The sequence below is a fragment of the Equus asinus genome, chromosome 15, assembly GCF_041296235.1.
Source record: "Equus asinus isolate D_3611 breed Donkey chromosome 15, EquAss-T2T_v2, whole genome shotgun sequence".
Classification (NCBI taxonomy): Eukaryota; Metazoa; Chordata; class Mammalia; order Perissodactyla; family Equidae; genus Equus; species Equus asinus.
This window is the reverse complement of record NC_091804.1, coordinates 33,005,427-33,025,889: the sequence shown is the minus strand read 5'-3', so window position 1 is coordinate 33,025,889 and position 20,463 is coordinate 33,005,427. Positions and strand designations below refer to the sequence as shown.

The 20,463-nt window shown below is 42.6% G+C and overlaps 1 protein-coding gene across 15 annotated transcripts in view; it reads left to right on the top strand.

Annotated features, from left to right (window-relative positions):
• PTPRT (protein tyrosine phosphatase receptor type T) overlaps positions 1 to 20,463 on the top strand; it is a 1,011,807-nt gene that overhangs the window by 859,274 nt on the left and 132,070 nt on the right. For 9 of the 15 annotated variants that reach the window (XM_070485956.1, XM_070485942.1, XM_070485946.1 and 6 more), the window contains one exon: positions 8,898 to 8,927. The exons of the other annotated variants lie outside the window; for them this stretch is intronic. In XM_070485956.1, coding sequence (XP_070342057.1) covers positions 8,898 to 8,927 — 30 coding nt within the window. The remainder of the gene's footprint in view (positions 1 to 8,897; positions 8,928 to 20,463) is intronic. 15 annotated transcript variants of the gene reach the window in all.

The window sequence follows — 20,463 nt, the reverse complement described above, 5'->3', positions numbered from 1 at the left end:
TGTAATACTGAACTATAAAGCAGGCAGAGAATGGGCTAGAGGTACAGAAAACCAAGGGAAGGGCTTAATGAAAGAAGCTAAAACAGTTTACAGTCAGAAGACTGGGAAGGAAAAGAGAGAGAAGAGACAGAAAAAAATCAACAAAGCCTGAGGGATGTTCTGTTGTTGCTGCTAGGATGTTTTGTAATAGGTGGAGGGGAGCTTGAGAAATGAAAGATTACAGAAAGGGGTATGATATGTTGGTGGGCAATTCAAACAAGATTCCTTCACAGTTCGTAAAAGATGTAAGGTTAGAATTCTTTTTGAAGTACCCTTGGCTGTTTGGACTGGGCTTCTTTGAATGCAGGACCATACAGAATCAGGGCTACATGGAGATACAGAGGATTACATGAGCATTATAAGAAGGGAACCTAGTGCCCCTCCCTGACAGAGTAAAATCAGTGTGGTTTTAGCCAAACTCACTGCAAAATATTCATCCTTATGCTGTCACTAGATAATGGCTCCATCTTTTTCTCCTGGCTCTATTGATCACATCTAGACCTCGGAATGTTCTAGAATGGGTTCCTGCATTCCATTATGTAATAGAACATACTTCCTTTTCATGAGCACCCTGTCAGTCTTGAAATAGAGAGATACTTGCATCACCAACTCTGCATTGCAGTCCTGGTCATCGTCTCTGGTCTCCTCCGTTTAGAATTGCTGGGCATCCTCTCCCAAAGGAATGGGCAGTCAAGGGATTGCTAAGCCACCCCTGTGTCCCTTGGCTTAATACTCTTGGGCACTTGGTGCCTGCAGTGCAAACTAAGGTGGGGAGCTCAAGCCTTAGTGCCTTAACCAGTGTATCCTGATGTTTGACAGTGTTTATTGGCCACTCACATGTGAGAAGTTCTGCAGTTTCATGTTTGTTTGTGGGATGTGGACATATGTGCATATGCCCACAAGCTTCATATAGTCCAATTTATCCCATAGGACACACTTCTGGGAGTCTGAGCATGGTCTTTCAAGGCTTAAGGCGTAGCCGTGCACTTGTGCATGGGGAAACACTGGAGCCAGGTTAAGCAGGATCCTTTGGTAGATCTGCAGCCCAAGAGTTGTCTGGATCTTAGATTAATCTCTTCTTCCTTCTTACTTTTCAAGTGAGAACTGGGCAACTTTTAGGGAGATATTTTCAAAGTTAGTTACTATGCATGGTTCCAGCCACCCCCATCTCCTCTCCTCCTCCCTCTCTGCCCAGGTCTTCCTGGTCCAGCTTGAACTTTCTGCCAACCAGGCCTTGTCTGTCCAAATAGTAACTTTTCCAAGAATGTATTTGGAGTGTCTTGAGTTGGAGATATGAGAATCTACTTTAAGATAACTCTGCATCTCTGGCTATACTTTGATTCTCTGTGATTTGTGCCTGCCCTCTGGTAGCTCCCAGTCTAATGGGTACAGATGTCTTGTAGCTATGGACTGGAAAGCAGAAACCTCGATCCAAATCTCTACAGCCCCATTTATTTACTGTTCACCTTGAAGAAGCACCTTAACAAAGCTCCACCTTTGCTTTCTCAACTGTGAGATGCAGCCAATCTCCTGGGGCTATTCTGAAGGTCAAATGAGCTAATGGTTGGGACAGGCTTTATTTCCTGTACCTGCCTAAAGGCTTATAATGCACAATGTCTACAGGGACATTCATCTCACATATGACTATCAACTGTACCAAGCTGGCTCCAAACCCATCACTAATATGCTAAAGGCAGTGCTGCAATCAATACGCACACTCTGACCTAACAAATTTGTCCATTTTCTATTTAAATTGCTGCTGTATTCTTATTTTAATCCTATGAATAATCATAGTAGGGTAGGACTCTTGATGCTACTGTTTTTTTGAGAGAACTCAGGTTCAAAAAGGTTATATGAGTTGGCTATGGTCTTGGGCAGAGTTGAAATGCAAACCCAGGCTCTGTGACTCCAAACCTTATGCTGTTAACATCTATTCTATCAGTCCATGGAGACTGGTAGAAAATAAGTGAATCCTGGAACAGGAAACAGGTGACCCAGGATCAGATATCATTTTCTACTATTCTCTGCCTTTGTGTATACTGTTTCCCTGAATCAAATGTCCAGACATTTCTCTTCACCTACAAGGCTCCTATTACTTTCTAACCCTCAGCCCAAGTTCTTCCAAGTGGGACTCCCGAGCATTGCCTCCTCCATAAAGTCTTCCCTCAAGCCCCCCACCCCAGGAAGATCCGACGACACTTCCCTGCGTGCAGCCACTGCTCCATATGCACAGGTCTACATGGTGGTTGTAGTTTTGCTGGCCTGAAGATGGAAAGGGGTTGGGAGGGCAGGGTCTTCTGCTTTAGCCCTCTTTCGCCAGAGCTCCAGTGCCCTGTATCATCTGCCCCTGGACATCTACCTTGAAAATCCCTCAAGGTTTTTATGGTCAAACCAAAATCATCACCTACCCACCAACCTAATCCTGTGTCCTAATCCTGTGTCCCCATCTTAGTGACAGGCATTACCTCACATTCCATCAGCCAAACCCATGGAATTCCATCACCAAATACTTCTGAATCTGCATCTTTACGTTCTCCTGGTCACATTCTCTCTTCTCTCTCTCCACTGCCTCTTCCCTGGTGCAGGCCTCTATAGCTCTATTTTATGAGTCTCCTCCTCAGCCTCCCTGCCTCTGGCGCCACCACTCCAACCCATCCTCCACACTGTAGCCAAAGTGATGTTTCAAAAATGAAACTTGTACTCCCAAACTTGCTGTCCAAAATGTTTCAGTGGCTTCTGTTCCCCTATAACAGCCATTCATGGGGTGGAGATGAAGGGAGAAGCGTGTTTAAGTCATCTGAACTGCTTTGTCAAGTTATGCTGTCCCCCTGCTCACAGTGATTCTGGCAGATTTCCGAAAATCTTACCCCACTCTTATACCTTTCCTTGTGAAGTTTCCTCCTCACTCAATACCTGTGTTCCTCGGTTCCATGTGACCAGATATTTCTTGTGTTTAATGTCTAATTCAAAAGCCACTTTCTCCAATAAACCTTTCCTGACCTCCAATCTAGATGCAGTCTCTTCACCCTCTTGATCCATTCCATGAAGATCCATGTTATGTTCTGTCTTATACTTGTCATTTATGGTCACATCTTATCTTCTCCACTGGACCATCAGCTGCCTTTTCTGATTCATCCTTATCATAAAATGTGCCTTGCAGATACTGGGGATTCCCTAAAAAATGTGTTGAATGGAGGAGCCCAGTGAAATTAGAACAGGTGGGACATAGAATTGACATTCTATCTCTTGGGCAAGAAAGCTTCACTCAGAACACAGACCCAAATGTCAACATTGAGCATCAAGGGTAAACCCAGTCTTGTGGTGGGGTGTGGTAAGGTTGGAAAGACAGTATGTGAAAGATGTATCATGGTCTGAGCCTTGAGGGCACACATCAGGAAAAATCGTAGTGAGACAATAGGGAAAACTAACTACTGGGTGAGCCAAAAGAGGCATCACCACTATTAGACTAGATTAGAGTATGCTACAAATCACAAAACTCCTGAAACATGTACAATTTAAGGAAATTGCCTCGAATCACATAACTAATAAGTGGCAGAGCAGGGTCTCAGACTTGGCCAATCTAATAATGGAGTCCACACTCTTAAACACCACCTAACCTAAAAAAGGACTTGCTGAGGTGCCAAATCATGTGACATAATTCTGAGTGGTTCATTGAGGTGGGAAAGGAGCTCAAGTGAAATGTGTCATCTTGTTTTGTTCACCCCGTTCTAAACTGCTCCTTACTCCACACCCTGAGAAGTGAATCCTTCTTCTGTTTGCGCTCACTTGGGTAGCCACTCATGCTAGAACCTTGGAAGTTCTCTTCAGTGTGCTCGCATTTAATCACCTATCGATTTTGTGTCTTAACTACCTTTCATATTCACCTCTGATCCTTCCCCATGGCCATTGCAAGATAGGTCCCCAACATCTCTTGCTTTGATCCTTGCAGTAGCTTTCTTTCATGACCCCAATCCCTCTTCCCTCCAATTTTCTTCTTATACTCTTGACGGAATCATCCATCGAGAAAAATATTTGGCCGCTTGGCCCCCTGTGTTCTCCCTGTGACCTATGGTATTGAGACTAAGCTCCTTAAGCACTTTAGCAACTAGGCCCTGTCAGCATCTTGATATTCCCACCTTCCCAACCCATGCACCCATTCCATAAACACAGTTCCATCTGACTGGAAATGCCCTTCCTCCTACTTTATCTAGATACTCCTTGACTTGATGACTCAGGTCTCATAGTCCCTAGACCACCTTACCTGTTTCCCCTCCCCACCTTTACTCCCGGATATAGTCCCACAGCTCCACGTGTTGCTGCATCATACCATTTATCACTCCAGAAGACAATATAATTTAGTGGTTGTTAATGCAGGCTCTTAAAGTTAGACTACTTGGATTCTAATCCCTGCCATGCTACTTACCAACTATATAAACTTGGGCATGTTAGTTAACCTCTCTGAGCTTCACTGTCCTCATCTGTAAAACAGGGATAATAATGCCTTATAGTGAGGATTAAATAAAATAGTCCATATAATGCACTGAAAAGAGTACTTGGCACATAAGTGACCTCCTACTATTTAAGTGGTAGCTATTGTTATCATCTGTTTTATGTTTCTTGTCTGGCTTTCCCATCAGACATATGGACTGAATCAAGATCTCATTTGTCTTTCTATCTCTGAGCATAGACAGGCATATAGTAGGCCTTTGAGAATTTTTGCTGAATTAATGATGCAAAGATGGATGAGTAGATGATGGATAGATTGTTGGATGAATAGGTAGATGAGTGGATGGATGAATAGATGAATGTGCGGGTTTATGGGCTAGACGGATAGGTGGATAGATAGACTGTTAGGTGAGTGCATGGATGGATGATTGGAGGGAGGGGTGGGTGGATGGATGGGTGGATAGATGGATGGATGGATGGATGGATGGATGGATGGATGGGCGGCTGGATGGATGGGTGGTTGGATGGATAGATCCATGGATGGATAGACGGGTGGATGGTTGGGTTTATGAGCTAGATGGATGGGTAGACAGTCAAATGGATGGTTAGGTAGACAACTTAGTCCTGTTGAAATAGTATGGAACAAAAGGAAGCTGTGCCTCAAGTTAATCTTGTTAGCCAGCCAAGAAGATTCACAGTATGCGATTTATTAAGTTTGGGGTTGTTTTTTTCTAAGCACAGCTGTCTTCCTGCTCAAGATTTTTGGTCTCAGGCAATCTGTTACTTGCAATATCACTGTATCCTTGTAAATTTAGACCTTCAGTAAATCTTCAAGCCTTAGAGAAAACACAATATATACTGTGTTTTGGTCACAGGATAAAGAACTGTAATCCTTGCCCTGGAACACTTTGCAATTTAATTGGGAAAAGATACTCAATTAACAGAAGCTTCTCAGTTGCCGTCATTCTGGAGTTGCCTTGAAGCTGGGTCAGGGAGAGCACTGGCTCTGGTGACGTCCAGGATAACTCAGAAAAGCTATTTGGAAGAGGTTGTTTGAAGGTTAAGGAAGCATTTGTCATGAGGAGGTGGCCCAGGCAGAGGTGGATCCTGAAGGTTGAGAGCAGAAAAGCCAGAGGGTACAGAATGTTGAGTGCAACCTGAAGCCCAAGAGTGCAGCCTTGGGCTGCTGACAGTGAGGAAATCCTGGCTCAGGATAGAGACCTTGCAGTTGGCCCAAAAATACACAAAACATTAGACTTCGTTAGGAGTGACATCTTAGATGCTCAGATTCCTCAACAAACATGAGAAGAATACTGCCTGCTCCATGGGATTGTGGGGAGGATTAAAAAAGATAAGGCATGTGGCGTCTCAGTGCCTGACCCAGTGTATTGCTCAGCATACATCTGTTTTCTTCCTTCCTCGAAGGCACGACAGGCTGGTGGTCAAGAAAATGAGCTTTACTGCCATGTTGCTATCAAATCCGGTTATTAGCTTTGTGGTCTTAGGCAAGTTACTTAAGCTTTTGTTGCCTCTGTTTCCTCATCTGTAAAGTGGGGATGATAATAATACCTATCTGTCAGGGTGGTTGTGAAGAACACATGAGTTAATGTATGATGAGAGCCTAGAACAATGCCTGGCACATAGTAAGTGCTACATAAGTATTTATTCTTGTTTTATAACTATTTTTAATATTCCTAAAGAGGTGAACACTTTGTTCCTGGTCACCAGAGTGAGAAGCAGCAAACATTGTATCTGAGAATGAGTTGGGGACATAAACTCCCCTTTACTGAGCCTGACTGTATTTCAGGTGTTTAGATTAATATAATCTAATATTAATTTAGATTAATATAATTTACTTAAAATACTTTATATATTAAATGTCATATATAATTTGAATATAACTAGGTTGATATAATCTAATGTTAATGCCCACAATGACTCTTGGGAATAGGTAATTATTGCCCTCTACCTTGAGACGGAGAAACTGAGACTCAGAGACCGTTAGTGATTTGCTCAGGGCCATGCAGTTAGTAAGTGCTGGAGCTGGGAGGCTAAGAGTTATCATTTTCCCGCTCCTCACAGCTGTTTAAGCTGGTGGTTGTCTATGCCATTCGCGTTGGTACATGGGTCAGGAAACAGAGGTCCAGGGTAAGGAATTAACTTGCGCAAGATGTTATAATGAACAGGTAAAGAGCTAGGATCAGAGCTGTGGCCTCTCAATTCTCAGCCTGGTGTTCTTGAGAATATGGAGAACATAGGTGCATCTGTAAGTCTTCATCAAATGGATCTTCTGCTGTCTGCCCCTGAGAAATCACATTTTCAGGCACTGGACCACAGAGCCAGCAATGAAGAAGAATGTTCTCCTCACAGCACCAACTTGTATGGTTGGAGAAAGGGATTTGATGACTTGCCTGAGCTCTTCCAATTCCCACCCATCAAGCTGGGAGTTCTTCACCCTTTTCATCATCTAGGGTTACTGTTCATTTGGCCCAAGATATTGAACAGTTTTGTGAGTGAGCAGATCTTGCTGCACTTGCTTATTTTCCTCAACCCAGCCTCCCAAGGAGGCACGGGACTTCCCTTCTGCTGTGGTTTCTTAGCTCTCAGGGCCACTTTCCTTCTGTTGGACTCTCCTGATAAATGAGAGAAAGCTTAGAGATGGCCTTGCCTTGGGGGGTTTGGCCAGTTCCTACTGAAGAAGGGAAAATTTGGGGCTCTGAGGACATGTTCCCACTCTGAAGATATAAAGACAGCATCTTCCTGTGCCAAGCAAAGTGGATAATGGCTGCAATTAACCAAATAACTCAAGAGAGAAGGAAATTATTCTTGCCTACTCAAGTGGATATTTGGGGACCTGAATTATTAAGAAATTTTTCTCATTCCACAAATGTATCGGTTATTGTCAGTGTAGCTAAGTCTGTAAAATAAAAGCATTCCTATTTATTTTCCTACAAAATACAAAAAAATATAACCAAAGGAATATCATGAACTTATTTGAGTTTTTTATTGTTTAAAAGCCAAGAGCTGGAAGGGACCTTGGAAAGAGATGGTAGGCAGTGATTTTTCAAACTTTCTTTTGGAGACTGGAATTCTTAGTCATGTAAAATCTTAAATGAAACTTCAATTTATAAAATAAATAGAAGCTCTGGCTTTGGTGGTAGCAGGGGGAGGGACCAGTAGCGCTATCTGCTTGGTATCCCCCCCTCCTCATTACAATGAGGCTGCTCCACAGAACCTCTGGGATCTTGAAAACTACTGATCTAGGTCAACTCATCTAAGGATCAGATAAGGAAACAAAGACACAGAGAGTTTATGCAAGTTGTACTCTGTTCAAATTGAAGATTGGAATTCCTCTGTCTTAGTGCAAAGCTCTTTCATGATGAAATTTGAATTTTGTTCTGGTTGTCTATTGATATGTAATCTACTCCCTGAAATTTAGTGGCTTAAAAATAAGATTTAAAATTTAGTGAGTTATTTTTCTCATGAATCTGACCTTTGGTTAGGGCTTGAAGGGAATGAATTGTTTCTTTTCCATGATATCAAGAGTCTCAGTTGGTATAATGCAACTTGCTAGGACTGGAACAGCTGGGTGCTGACTGAATGTCTTTTTCTCCTCATGCAGTCTTAGGGCCTCTCTATGTGGCCTCTGCACATAGTCTCTCCAGCATGGCAACCTCAGGATACTTAGACTTCTTACATGGAGACTCAAGTTTCCAAGTGAGAGTTCCAAAGACCCAGACAGAGCTGCAAGGCTTCTTTTTGACCTAGAAAGTCCCAGAATGTAACTCCTACCACATTCTATTGGTCACATAGGGCCAATCCTGATTCAGTGTAGGAGACCGCTACACATGGGCATAAATACTGGGAAGTGTGGATCATTGGGAAGCCATCTTGGATGCCGGATACATGATTTCCTTGCTTTTGGCATGAACTTGCTAAATAGATTATGATGTGATTTGACCTGAAACAGAGAAGATAGAAGTCATTATGGTTTTCCTTAGATCACAGAAACATTGTCATGTGGAAGAGTGGTAGACGAGCTCTAGAAGGCCACAGAAATCTAACCCACAACCGAAAAGTCATAATTACAAGGAAGCTAGTTCTAGTTGACCAAAAGAAAGAACTTTCAGACAACTAAAACAGCCAACATGAAACGTGGCTTACTCTGTATGAGTAGTGAGTTTCTCCATCGTAGGAGTGGTCTCTCCCATTTCTTTTACCACTGAAAGTATCTGATTCTCAGCAAAGATGATTAGTATAGAAACTTGCATCTCCTTGAGCTTAGGGATGCTGAAATACTGTGTGCATTTCTAAGAATCAAGATTTCATATAAATCTAATTCTTGTTTGTTTGTCTTTTCTTTTTCCCCCTTTTTGGACATTTCCTTCATCTGACTGCCCATCAATATATAGAAGAAATGCTTATTCCTACTCCTATTACTTGTAAGTATCGACCCGGGGTAACTTTCCTTCGTGCCCTGTAAGGGAACCTGTAGCATGCATTTCCTGCACCAACCAAGTGTCTGTTGGTTTCTCATACTCACTTCTGTCTAAGTCATCTGTAGCCCCAAAGTTTTTATTTTGCATAGATGTTTTTCACTTGAAAATGCCCTGTCATTGTTCGTGTCTGTTATGTTTCTGCCATCTTGGATTTTCCCCCTATTTTTGGAGATGTGAAGGGCTGTTTCTCCTTTGTCAGTGTAAATTTCTAGTTAAAAATCCCTGAATTCCAGCAAGAGGTCCACCTAATCCTCCTGCAGGACTTGCACACATAGAATAGAATCACCGATCTCAGCAACTTCAAGTCCATTTGTGTCTACCTGGGGAACGTGTAGCCCTAGAGGCCCAAAGGTTAGAAAGAAATTCATTGGCCATTTCCATGATTTCAGAAAGTCTACAGGGAATCATGACTTTATCTAGAGCCAGCTTCACAGGAGACAGAAACTTCCAAGGTCTTTGCTTTGGGCTAGAATTATCTCAGTCTGGCATTTAGCATTAGTTACCTCATGCTATCAGTGCATTTTCTTGGTAGTTATAGATGGCTGATTGCCTGTCAATTTTTTTTTGCACTTTCTAAATAAAGATGGTGCTTTTTCTCATTATTAAACTAGACATTCTCAAAATATGAGGATAAAGGAGGAAAACTCCATAAATAGATCCTTGGTAATGAAAAGTTAGAAAACCACTGAATTAGTCCCATATTCCTAGTACGCATTTTCCATATTTGAAAACTGAGGTCCATAGAAGTGCAAGAAATCAGTTAGCTAAAGAGTAGTATTAAAACTCAGAACACCCGGCTCCTGGTAAAATGAATTTTCCATCATTCCATGTCTTCCTCCACCCCTGGCAAACACAGCCTTGTGAGAAAAGCTGTGTCTGTTAGTAACCATCTGCTGAAGACTTCACAGATGAAGATGGAGTCAGCAAAAGGTTCTCTCATCCCCTCTGCTCATTGTTTGGGTCCCAGGTCAACAGGCCCAGACAATGAGCAGATAAGACCCTGGTACCGCCACCCTCATGTTATATAGGAACTGATGGACCCCTCCACCAATGCTGAAAGTACCAGAGAACTTGCTTCATTTGTTCATTCATTCATTTGACAAACATACATTGAACATGCACATTATGTTCCAGACACTGTGGATGGAGAGATGACCAGGACTGTGAGCCCCACCCTCATAGTGCTCAAGCCTATCTGACAGACTAGCATAAAATCAAATACTTAAAAGGTCAGCTAAGAGGTACTGTGGCGTAGGAGCACTTAGTTGGTGACTAATTTTTTAATGTGCCAGGGGATAATTATCAGTATTTTTCAGGATAGATTTACCCAATACTGAAGAAATAAGAATTCAGAGCAGAAGGAACAGCATCTGCAAAGGCTTAGAGGAATAAAACCATATGGGATATTATTGCTCTGGTGGAAAAAGAATGAGCTTTAGGAGTCATGCAGCCCTGGGTTCAAGTCATATCTTCATTTCTCTTAACTCTAAAATAGGGGCAATAGTGCCTAACTGATTGGGAATGAGGGATTTTATAAAATGCCTGGCACAAAGTTGGCACTCATGAAATGTTAGTTTTCTTTCTTTCCCCTTTCAGAAACCATAAGGAGTCAGAGCAGTAGTGGTGGCCCCTGGGAGCAGTTCTGTTCTTCCAGAGGTTCTCATGGCATCAATGTTCCATAGTAGGTGTGGGATTGAAGTGACCCATAACAACGCCTGGTCTGTTAGCCAGTGTACAGAGCACTGTCTTTGGACACCCACTTTATACCAAGCCTTGTACTGGGTACTGTGGTAAAACCAAAGATGAACAATGTGAGAGTGTAGGAGAAAGATACGCAAGTACTCGTAGTTCAAGGTGCAATGATAAACAACGGTCTTTCAATCAGTGCAAACTTGGAGTTCTAAGTGACAGATCCTATAGTGTGAAACTCATGCGAGCTCAGGAAGTGACCATGGTTAAAGATTCAGAGGAGGAGGAGAACTGGCAAAGCAGACAGAGAAGTAGGAAGAGAACCATAAGAACTAAGAGAAGTCAATTACAGAAGGAGGATTTGACAATAGCAGATGCTGCAGAGAGATGGAAGTGGAGGGCATGGGCTCAGCCCTGACATGTGACCATCAGAAGGTCATGGGGTAGTGTTGAGGGAGGAAGCGAGCCTACATGTGGCCCACGAGGAGGATACCTCTTTTTAACCTTTGGGCCCTAAAACAGAAGAGAAACATGAGACTGGCCACTTGAAAGGTCAGGAAGTCCTGAACACATGTGTGATAAAGTAGAGGAGCCTGTGCAGAAGGAAAAGCCTGAAGATGCTGGAGGGGGAGTTGCCATGGAAGGGAAGGTCTGGAGGTAAAGTGTTTGGGGACAGGGAGTAGCCTAGGAGGGGAGCTGTGACAGGTCTTGTGGGACCATAAGATTGAGAGATGCATGTAGACGGAGAAGAGGGAACAAAAAGAAACTATGACCTCCATGATCTCTGGATTCAAAACTCCACTCTGCCAAGTCTTAGGTATAGACCCCGATTGGGTACTTTAAACCCTTTCTACTCAAAGTGTGGTCCATAGACCAGCAGCAGTGACATCACCCAGGAGCTTATTATAACTGCAGTCCCTAGGGTCCCAGCCTGGACCTTTTGAATCAGAATCTGCATTGTAACAAGATCCCCGGGTGACTTGTGTGCACGTTAAAGTTTGAGAAGCGCTGACTTACCAGGGTCTCAGTTGTCTCATCTATGAAATAGGAAAAATAATACCCTCCTCACTGGGGTTGGGGAGCCACCTGATCCCGCTAAAAGCCCCCAAATCTTCCATGAAAGAGAAAGCTTCCAACACACTTCGGCTGAACCATCTTTTCAATGAAATCCATGTTTATTCATTTAACAAGTATTTATGGGGTTCTTGCTTATGTGCCAGGCACTGGTCAAGGTTCTGGGATATAAGAATTATCACAAAAAACAAAAATCCCTGCCCACGTGAGGCTTTTTAGTGAGGGAGATAGAAAATAAGCAACATACATAAGAAGAGTAGTGTAGATGTTATGTAATGGCCAAGAGAGCTAAGGAGAAAAACTAGATAAACCAGGGAAAGAGGACATAAAGTGTGGGTTGAGGAGACCCTCAAGAGCTCTCCCCTATTGAAAGGTCCAATACACAAGACTAGGGAGCACAGACTTCTTCTGTAAGGCGCCAGTAGTAAATAGTTTTGGCTTTGTGGGCTCATATGGTCTCTGTTGCATCTGCTCAACTCTGATGTAACATGAAAACAACCAAAGACAACATGTAAATGAATGAGCATGGATATATTCCAATAAAAATTTATTTTAAAATGTTAGATAGTGGGCCAGATTCGTCCTGAGGGCCATACTTTGCCAATTCCTGCCCTAGGCTTTTGAGGTAGGGAGAGGATGGGGTTCAAGTTTCCTCCTATTTTATTGAACTCCTGCTAGGAACTGCACCTTGCATTTGCTGTTTGCAGACGCAAAGGTGAATGAAGCGCGCCCAAACCAGCCTAGACGAGGGAGGAAACTGAAAGGAATTACCAGATGGTAGCTACCATGTGTCAGGCTCATCCAATGCTTACAACAAGCCCTGTGAGATACATGCTGTTGTGTTGAGTTTATTTAGACCTGAAGACTGAGGTTTGAGTACTTCTCTACACCCCACAGCCAGGATGTGGCAGGGTTAGGCTTTGAACCCAGGACCACATACCCCCAAATCCCGCCCATCCTTCTCACTAAAGCCTGTTGTTCATGGGATGGACAGGCTGCTGCCTAGACCATGTGCTTGGAGAGCCCTTGGCCAGGCTATGAGAGAGCCAGGATTCAATTGCAAGTCTGTCTGCCTGTAGAGCCTTGGTTCTGTGCAGGGACATCAGCACCCTTGCTGGGGACAAGAAGTGGTAGCTAAGCCTGCCTGGCAAGAAGGCCTTTGTGGCAATCCTGTCTTTGCTGTCCCTAGGATTTGCCACGTGGTCAGAGCTGAGAGCACTGGGCTGCAGGATCAGAGGCAACCACAGGGTTAGAGTGAGGGGTGACCAAAAGACCACTAATGACTAGGATAAATAGAGCTATAGATAGAAGGATCAGGGGACCCAGGGACAGAGGTGAGTCTAGAATGGGGTCCTTCATTATCTAGTACTCATGAAAAAATGAGAATACTGTGGGTTTTGCTGCCAGACGTAGATAACAATACCAGGTCTGCCTCTACTATCAGATTGTTCAGACGTTGGACAATCATGGGACCACTCTGAGCCTCAGTTTCTTCACCTGCAAAGTGGTGATAACAACAGTGACTCCCCAGCATATTCTGGAGGGGTAATGACAGAATGTATATAAAGAGTGGCCGACACAAAGTAGGTATTTTATAAATAGCAGCTATGATTCCTCACATTCTTAGCTGACAGAAACGCTTCTCTAGAATTCCTTTTTGCCTTTCTACAGTAAAACAGCACCCAACAACTTCGGTGTCTGCTTTTTAAAAGGATATTAAGAGTTGGCGTGTATTCACAGGTTAATTTACCGTAAGGTGTGACGGGCACAGTCATTGTTTCAAACAGAGACATTTTAGTGTAGTAGTTCTTGAAAAAGCACAAAGATGTTTGCCGACCATTCTGATGGTGAGAGGGTACTTGCCTGTTTCTCCTGGCCCTGGATGAATGCCTTGTGCTTGTATGGCAGAGGCAGAAAATGGTGACCTGGGCCGGTCCCCATCTGTGGAAATTCTGGAATTCTTGGGCTTTTCCCATATCCTTCCTATCTTTCCTCATTCCAGCATGTTCAAATCCTAAATCTGTTCCTCAAGGTCCAGAACAAACACTGGCTCCTACAAGAAGTCTTCCCTGATTGTCTCCACCTGTGGGAACGGCCCTTTTCTCTGAACTCTCGCTACAGTCACTTTGTCATCATGGGCAGGAGCAGATGTCTCTTAAGGATGTTTCTTGTTCATTGATGTGTTCCCTATAGTGCCCCTAACATGCTCAGTGAACCCCCAGTAAACGTATGTGGAATGAATGAAAGACAAGATGAAATTAAAAGATGTAACATCTAAAGTTGACAGGGAGATGATCAGCTCTTAAAAAGGAAAAAAATGGCAACAATTTTTAGATAACCCCAGACCCCGTACCATCGTTGCTTCCATGGCTTTAAGGCAACCTTTGCTCCTGTTCAGCATCTGTGACCTAAACAAGCCACTTAAGTTTTTCCAAGTCTCAGTTTCCTAATATGTAAAGTGGAGATGAAAACTGCATACCTCACAGAGATCTTGCAAGGATTCGATGAGATAATGTTTGGAAAATGCCTAGCACATGGTAAGTCCTCAACCAAAGTAAGAAACTGCCTCCTTTTCTCGAATGCATAAACGTTTTCACATCATAGGCTGTTGCAAATCAAGTATCATTGCCTCAATACATTTAAAGAGGAATTTAAAATGATTATATCAAGAGATACTCAAAAATCATTTTATGTAATTCATCAGTCACTTCAAATAAAAATGAAGAAAAAATTGGAAGAGAAGGAAACCATTTAAAGATGATAAGTATCAATTACCAAAAGCTGACAGCAAACATGTTGACAGGTAAAAACCTAAGGCAACACCGTGAAGGCAAGACAAAGAGGGCTGCGGTACTGCTGTATTTCAGGCAAGGGGAAGACCGTGGTGAGAATCCTGATTTCTGGGCCCCACCCCAGATCTGCTCAGTTCCTTTGAAAGTGTGGCCTGGGAAGCTGCATTTTAACACACATCTCAGATTATTATTTTGCGTGCTGACTTTGAGAACAACTTCTCTCCTGACATCACCCTGATATCACTGTCCCTTTCTCAATGTTATACCTTCCCACCTACAGTGTCCTCTTCCTGGCGTGCCTGTCCACCTTCATTCAATATCTTTAAAAATGGAAAATTGTTATTCTCTTGTTTAAATGGCCCTCCCCAATTCCCACAGACCATATCTGTAGTGCTGGGCTCATAGTTTTGTTGTTGCTTTTACCATTCATTCATTCACCCATTGACTCCCTCATTCAGGAACCATTCTCAGGTTATGCTGCCCTTGGTATATTTGCAGGTTTATCTCCTTGTCGACAAGAACCATGTATTACTCACCTTTCATTTCCCAGTGACTGTCTCGGAGCCCAGAACAAATTAGGCATCATAAGATTGTGTGGATGACATGAATAAATACAGACAAGTGGGTGTCTGTGTGAGGCTGATGCTCCCCCATTTTGTTTTCTCTCACATTGACTTTATTATTCCATTCTCTAGAAGTTAGTTTCATCCGTTTTCAATTATTTTGGCATATGGTGATAGTGGGGCTTTCTGATCACCTGTTTTGTAGTTTTATATTGGTTTTAGGTGTAGAAATATTGTACTTGCACGTCACAATTATAAATGCATAAAATTAACAAATGCTGTTGCAACAAGATAAATACAAATGCACTGGGCTAAATCTTGTGTACGGCTAGAGCTGGATAGGAATTGTGACTGAATGGATGCTTTATTGTTTACTCTATTGAATTAGAGTCTAAACATATCGGTCATGAATACCAAACAGAGCAAATCTATAAGTTAGAGGCTCTGTCACCTTAATCAGGGAAAATACAGATGAGCATTTCCCCTCCAAAGGTGGGGAAAGATGTTTATATTTCGCTTTAAGTTTATCCTTTAAGTTTTAATGCCAACCATATTAGGATGGCTTGAGGCTTAGAAAGGTCTGTCTGTGATTCTAAATGCTTCTCTTCTGTAAATGCATCTGAATTTTGTAAAGAAGGTAGAAAAGAGTGCGGGGATTCTCTGCTGACAGAGAGAGAGGACCCACTGAAATGGGGTTGCAGGGAGAAGTTCCTATGGAGAAAGTTGTGATGCGCTACTCAGATCCCCCTTCAAGAATGAAGGACTTACTCCCGCAATTCCTGGAATTGCTGCTGGCAGACACTCTTGGTGAACAGCCCCCTTTGGGGCCACTTGCACTTCAGAGCTGCCTCACCCAAGGTCATTCAAATAGCTGGTCAACACAAGGGTGTGAAAGTCACCTCAGCTTCAGAGCTTTCCATGAGGTTGGCTTAAGCCATCACTGTGACTGCGTCACCATTCAACTTCCCCTTCTGCCCACTCTTTCTCCTTTTCTTTCCTTCCCTTTCCTTCCATAGATGTTGACTCCAGAAACTCCTCTTCATCCCCACCTCTTGCTTGTCAATCTCTGTCTCAGAGTCTAATTTTTAAGAAACACAATCTGTGACACTCCCATTGGCTTTTCTTCAATCTGGCCACTGGAGTCTGGTGGATTTGAGTATGTGGTATGCCCCTCCCCTGAACATGCACACTTTGTTGCCTGTGGACACTTTGTATACCAACTAATTGGGGTCATCACTTTGTTGCCCACTGACGATAAGTAAACTTTTTAAAGTCCTTCCGTGGGTAATCATTCATTCATAGGCATTTGATTCTCACTTGTGTCTGTGCTGGGCACAAGGGCTGCCGGCATCTTCATACGTACCCCTTGCCTGGGGGAGCTCACGGTGTATCACAGAAGATACCGCAGTGAGAGGCTATTGCTGAGCCAGCCTGAGCAGAGAACAAGGGTCAGAAGTGCCTGGCCGTAGCATCCCTTCGCAATGTGTCTCCAGGGCAGGAATGGGTTTAATTCTGAAAGCACTTGACTTCAGCGAGCATCTCCTAGGTGGAAACAACTTTTGCAGCTAGGGCTGTAGCAAAGACAGGATCCTGAGATGCACAAACTGGAAAATGCCTTTCTAAGAGTTTCAGCATAGTACTTTTAATGGAAGGAAGTGCTTTAGTTAAGCTCTGCAATGTTGATGATGATGATAATGTTTACATCTTGTTTGTATATACAGCTTTATCTCCTCCAAAGTGCTTTCCCACCTATTGCCTAGTTGTCTGGTTGGGCTTGGAGGTACTTAGCAAAGTGTAGTTGGATAGATGAGTGTGCCATACAGGAAAGAGCCCTGGGCATTCTGGCTCCACAGTTTTAGTTAAGTCACTTAACTCCATCTCAACTTCAGTTTCTCATCTTTAAAATGGAGGTAATAACACCTACCTCTTAGAAGAACTGTGATGTTTAAATGACATATTCTCTCATTCATAAGCATTTACTGACCTATTCCTTTGTTCTAATCACTGAGCTAGGTGTTAAGTATTTAGAAAGAAATATTCTTCTCTAAAGAAGGTTAAAAGGAAACTTGGACTTGTTAATACTTATAAATAATGTTATCAATATATGAAAGAGGAGTAGTGAAGACATGACAAAGGGAGGAAGTCCCTGAAGCTGCTGTGAGGAAAGGTGCCATGAGCTACAGACCCTAATCTGGTGCCTGGCACAGAGCACATGCAAAATGTTTCACCGAACAAATAACACTCGCCCTCTTTTCTCCTTGGCCTCACTGTCTTGAAATACACACATGCGCGCACACACACACAAACACACATTTTATAACTAGGTATGTGATATGCTAGGAAAAAACTTGAAAAGAAAAAAAAGAGGGAGAAAGGAATGGAGTTTAGAAGGAAAGAGAAGAGGAAGGAGAAAGTTTGAATTCCAGTTTCACTACTTAGCAGTGATGAATTCTAAACACTCTAGAGTGTCAGTTTCCCATCTGTAAAATGGGAATGATAGTGCTCAATTCATGGGATTATCTTAAGAAATTAAATTATATAATGCATATGCCAGGGGAATTGTTTCATTTATGAAATGGTAGAGGGGAATTGGAACATGGCGGTGGTTAAGCACATCAGGCGATCAGGTAACATAGAGGTTGTAAGTTCCAAACATAAGTTGAATGGAAGAACTATTTGTCAAATAGAATGAAATAAGGCAATTGTAGATAGTGGTTCTTAAACTTATAAAATTTCTCCTCTGAGCCATCAGATAGGACACCCCTCCTCCTCGCACCCGTCCCTGCTGATATCAATCAGAGAGATCAGAATCAATTAGTGATTCTCGCCAGAACCACAAGGATAGACAATGTCATTTTCACACAAGAAGGCTCTGTAGACTAGTGGGCAGAAAAAAGGCTGGGGTTGAAAATAAAATGGCTACTATAGTTATTTGTGAATTTAGGGGCTGGGGGACAGGCTTGTCCTTTTTGATAGGGATGTCAAAACCTGCTTTAAAAGAGGCACGGTTCTCAGAATGCGGAAGGGGCCACTCCATTCTGGACCGTTCCTTTAGGAATGTTGCCTCCTCCCTGGGAACAGAACTCAGAGGAGTTGTTGTATGTTTGGGGAGGGCAGCCATGTAGGAAGGGTACCACAAGCCCAACTTGTAAAGAAAGTCTGGAGAACTTATTGCATTGATCTCAAGTAGTGCGTAGACATTTGAAAGTTCCCCAGGTTATTCAATCTGAAACCATGGTTGAGAACCACCCATCGGGGAGAGCTTGAGAATCGACAGTCATGGAATATAGGCATTTGGAAGATTAGCGTGAGAGCTTGGTCTGGCCACTTAATCCAGAACCTCAGCTGAGAATTTGGTCCCATGGGATCATCACATAGACACGGCTTTGGTTATAATGATGGAACCTGAGTTTGGAGGGCAGAGACCACAGAAAATAGCATGCTATTTGCCAGCCCTGTTTCCTTCTTTTAGATATTGAGACACTCCTTATACTGTTCATTAATGTGTAGAGGCCATTTAATGAATGGCAAAAACGCCCCCAGCACGTTTTTAAATAGTCTTTAATTTCTCATAGCAATCACTCCTCACAGTGGTGCTGGTACCACTATGAGGAGTAAAGACCCCTCAGCCATGATCAGTCTCCGGAGAAATACTTGTTCATAAGCATTCTCTTCATCAGTGAAACCCAAGGCGCCCAGTACTTCTTCTCATGCAATCTTGTTTTTATCAGAATAAGGGAACATCAGCTGAGCTTCTTTCTGGAGCAATTTTTCCTTCCAATGGCTTTGAGCCACTGTGTAGAACATTCTAAGAGGGTGGGAATTGTTGAGGATATTATAACCACCCACAATTTTTAAGTGGAAGAATTGAAAGATTAGTGTGGTCAATACCCTGTTTGTACTGGGAGACTTTATTTTTGTAGAGTGAAGATATGGTTTTATTAAGGTTATAAACCAAATGGAGCCTCAAGATTAAAGAAGGCTCGTTTGTTTTGGACAACAGCTTAGAGACAATGCACTTCTTTAGAAATGGAGAAAAGCTAAAATAGTCTATATTTTACTCTATTCTTCCTTCTCCATGTCATTGACGATGTGGACATCTACTGATGAGGAAAAAACTTCTAGTGAAAAAAATCTAAGCTCAGATTTGGTTGATAAGGGATTTCATACTATTGTCTTATCTTTGCTTTATATAGTGAAATTAAAAGAAAATGCAGGATCTGAGGTTTTTCCAGGAGATCCATGGCTGATTCCAAGTGTACGCGTCCACTATATTACCATGCAGATGTTTTCTAGCCATCTAGGCTGGGGCAATTTGCTCAACAAATTATATTTCTGTAACCTCATCTCCCACTCCTTAAGAGTATTAAACAATGCTTTTACCTCAGTTCTGATGGTCCAGGAAAACAATACTCAATACCTAGAGGCAGGATTGTAGTAAAAAGAGCATGGACTGCATTTGAGTTTGAATCCTGGACTCTGCCACTTTCTCACCCTAACTTCTCTGAGCCTCTGTTTCCTCATCTGCATAAAGGAGACCATACTACCAAGTTGCTGTGGAGCTCTACCAGGATTACGTGAGATGATGTACTGGATGTACATGATCTGGTTCTACGTCTGGTGCATAGCAGGTGCTCAGTACATTGTAGTTATTATTATTATTACTGCATTTTATTTTTTATATTATTATGTCTACTTGTGTTTTGCAGTTTATAAAGTACTTTCGTATAGACATCTCATGAAATCTTTGAGTCACTCCAATGAGGAAGTGTCATTTTAAATGTAAAGAAAGGAAGGCTCACCTAATGGACAGGGGCACAGGCTGCATGAAGAAAGAAATCCATGGAACAGAGACTTGCCAATTACTGGTGCTGTGGTCTTATCATGGATTGAGTGGTGGGTGTGACAAGAATTCTGAAGGAAGCTACTTTACACGACATCAGAACTGATAAGAATTACACTGTCTGAGACGAAGTGGAATAAGTCATGAATAAGGTCCAAATTTGGTCCCTCCCTGAAAGTTTATAACTATTGTTTCAAACTATAATGGGGTGGGGGGGGGGCGCCTGTACATCCACTTCATTCCTTTAAATACACTCACTGTATAAATGGGACAAGAATAAAACAGGAACAAGATCATCCATCTTTTTACGATTGCATGAAATTTTATAATCTGCATTAGAAAAATAAGAACAAAGATTAAAGGAAGGCTAGGTGGGCGTTGTTTTTGCTATTCTCTTTAAAAAGGCCTCTTGGGGGGCTGGCCCCGTGGCCGAGTGGTTAAGTTCGTGCACTCCGCTGCAGGCGGCCCAGTGTTTCATTGGTTCGAATCCTGGGCGCGGACATGGCACTGCTCATCAA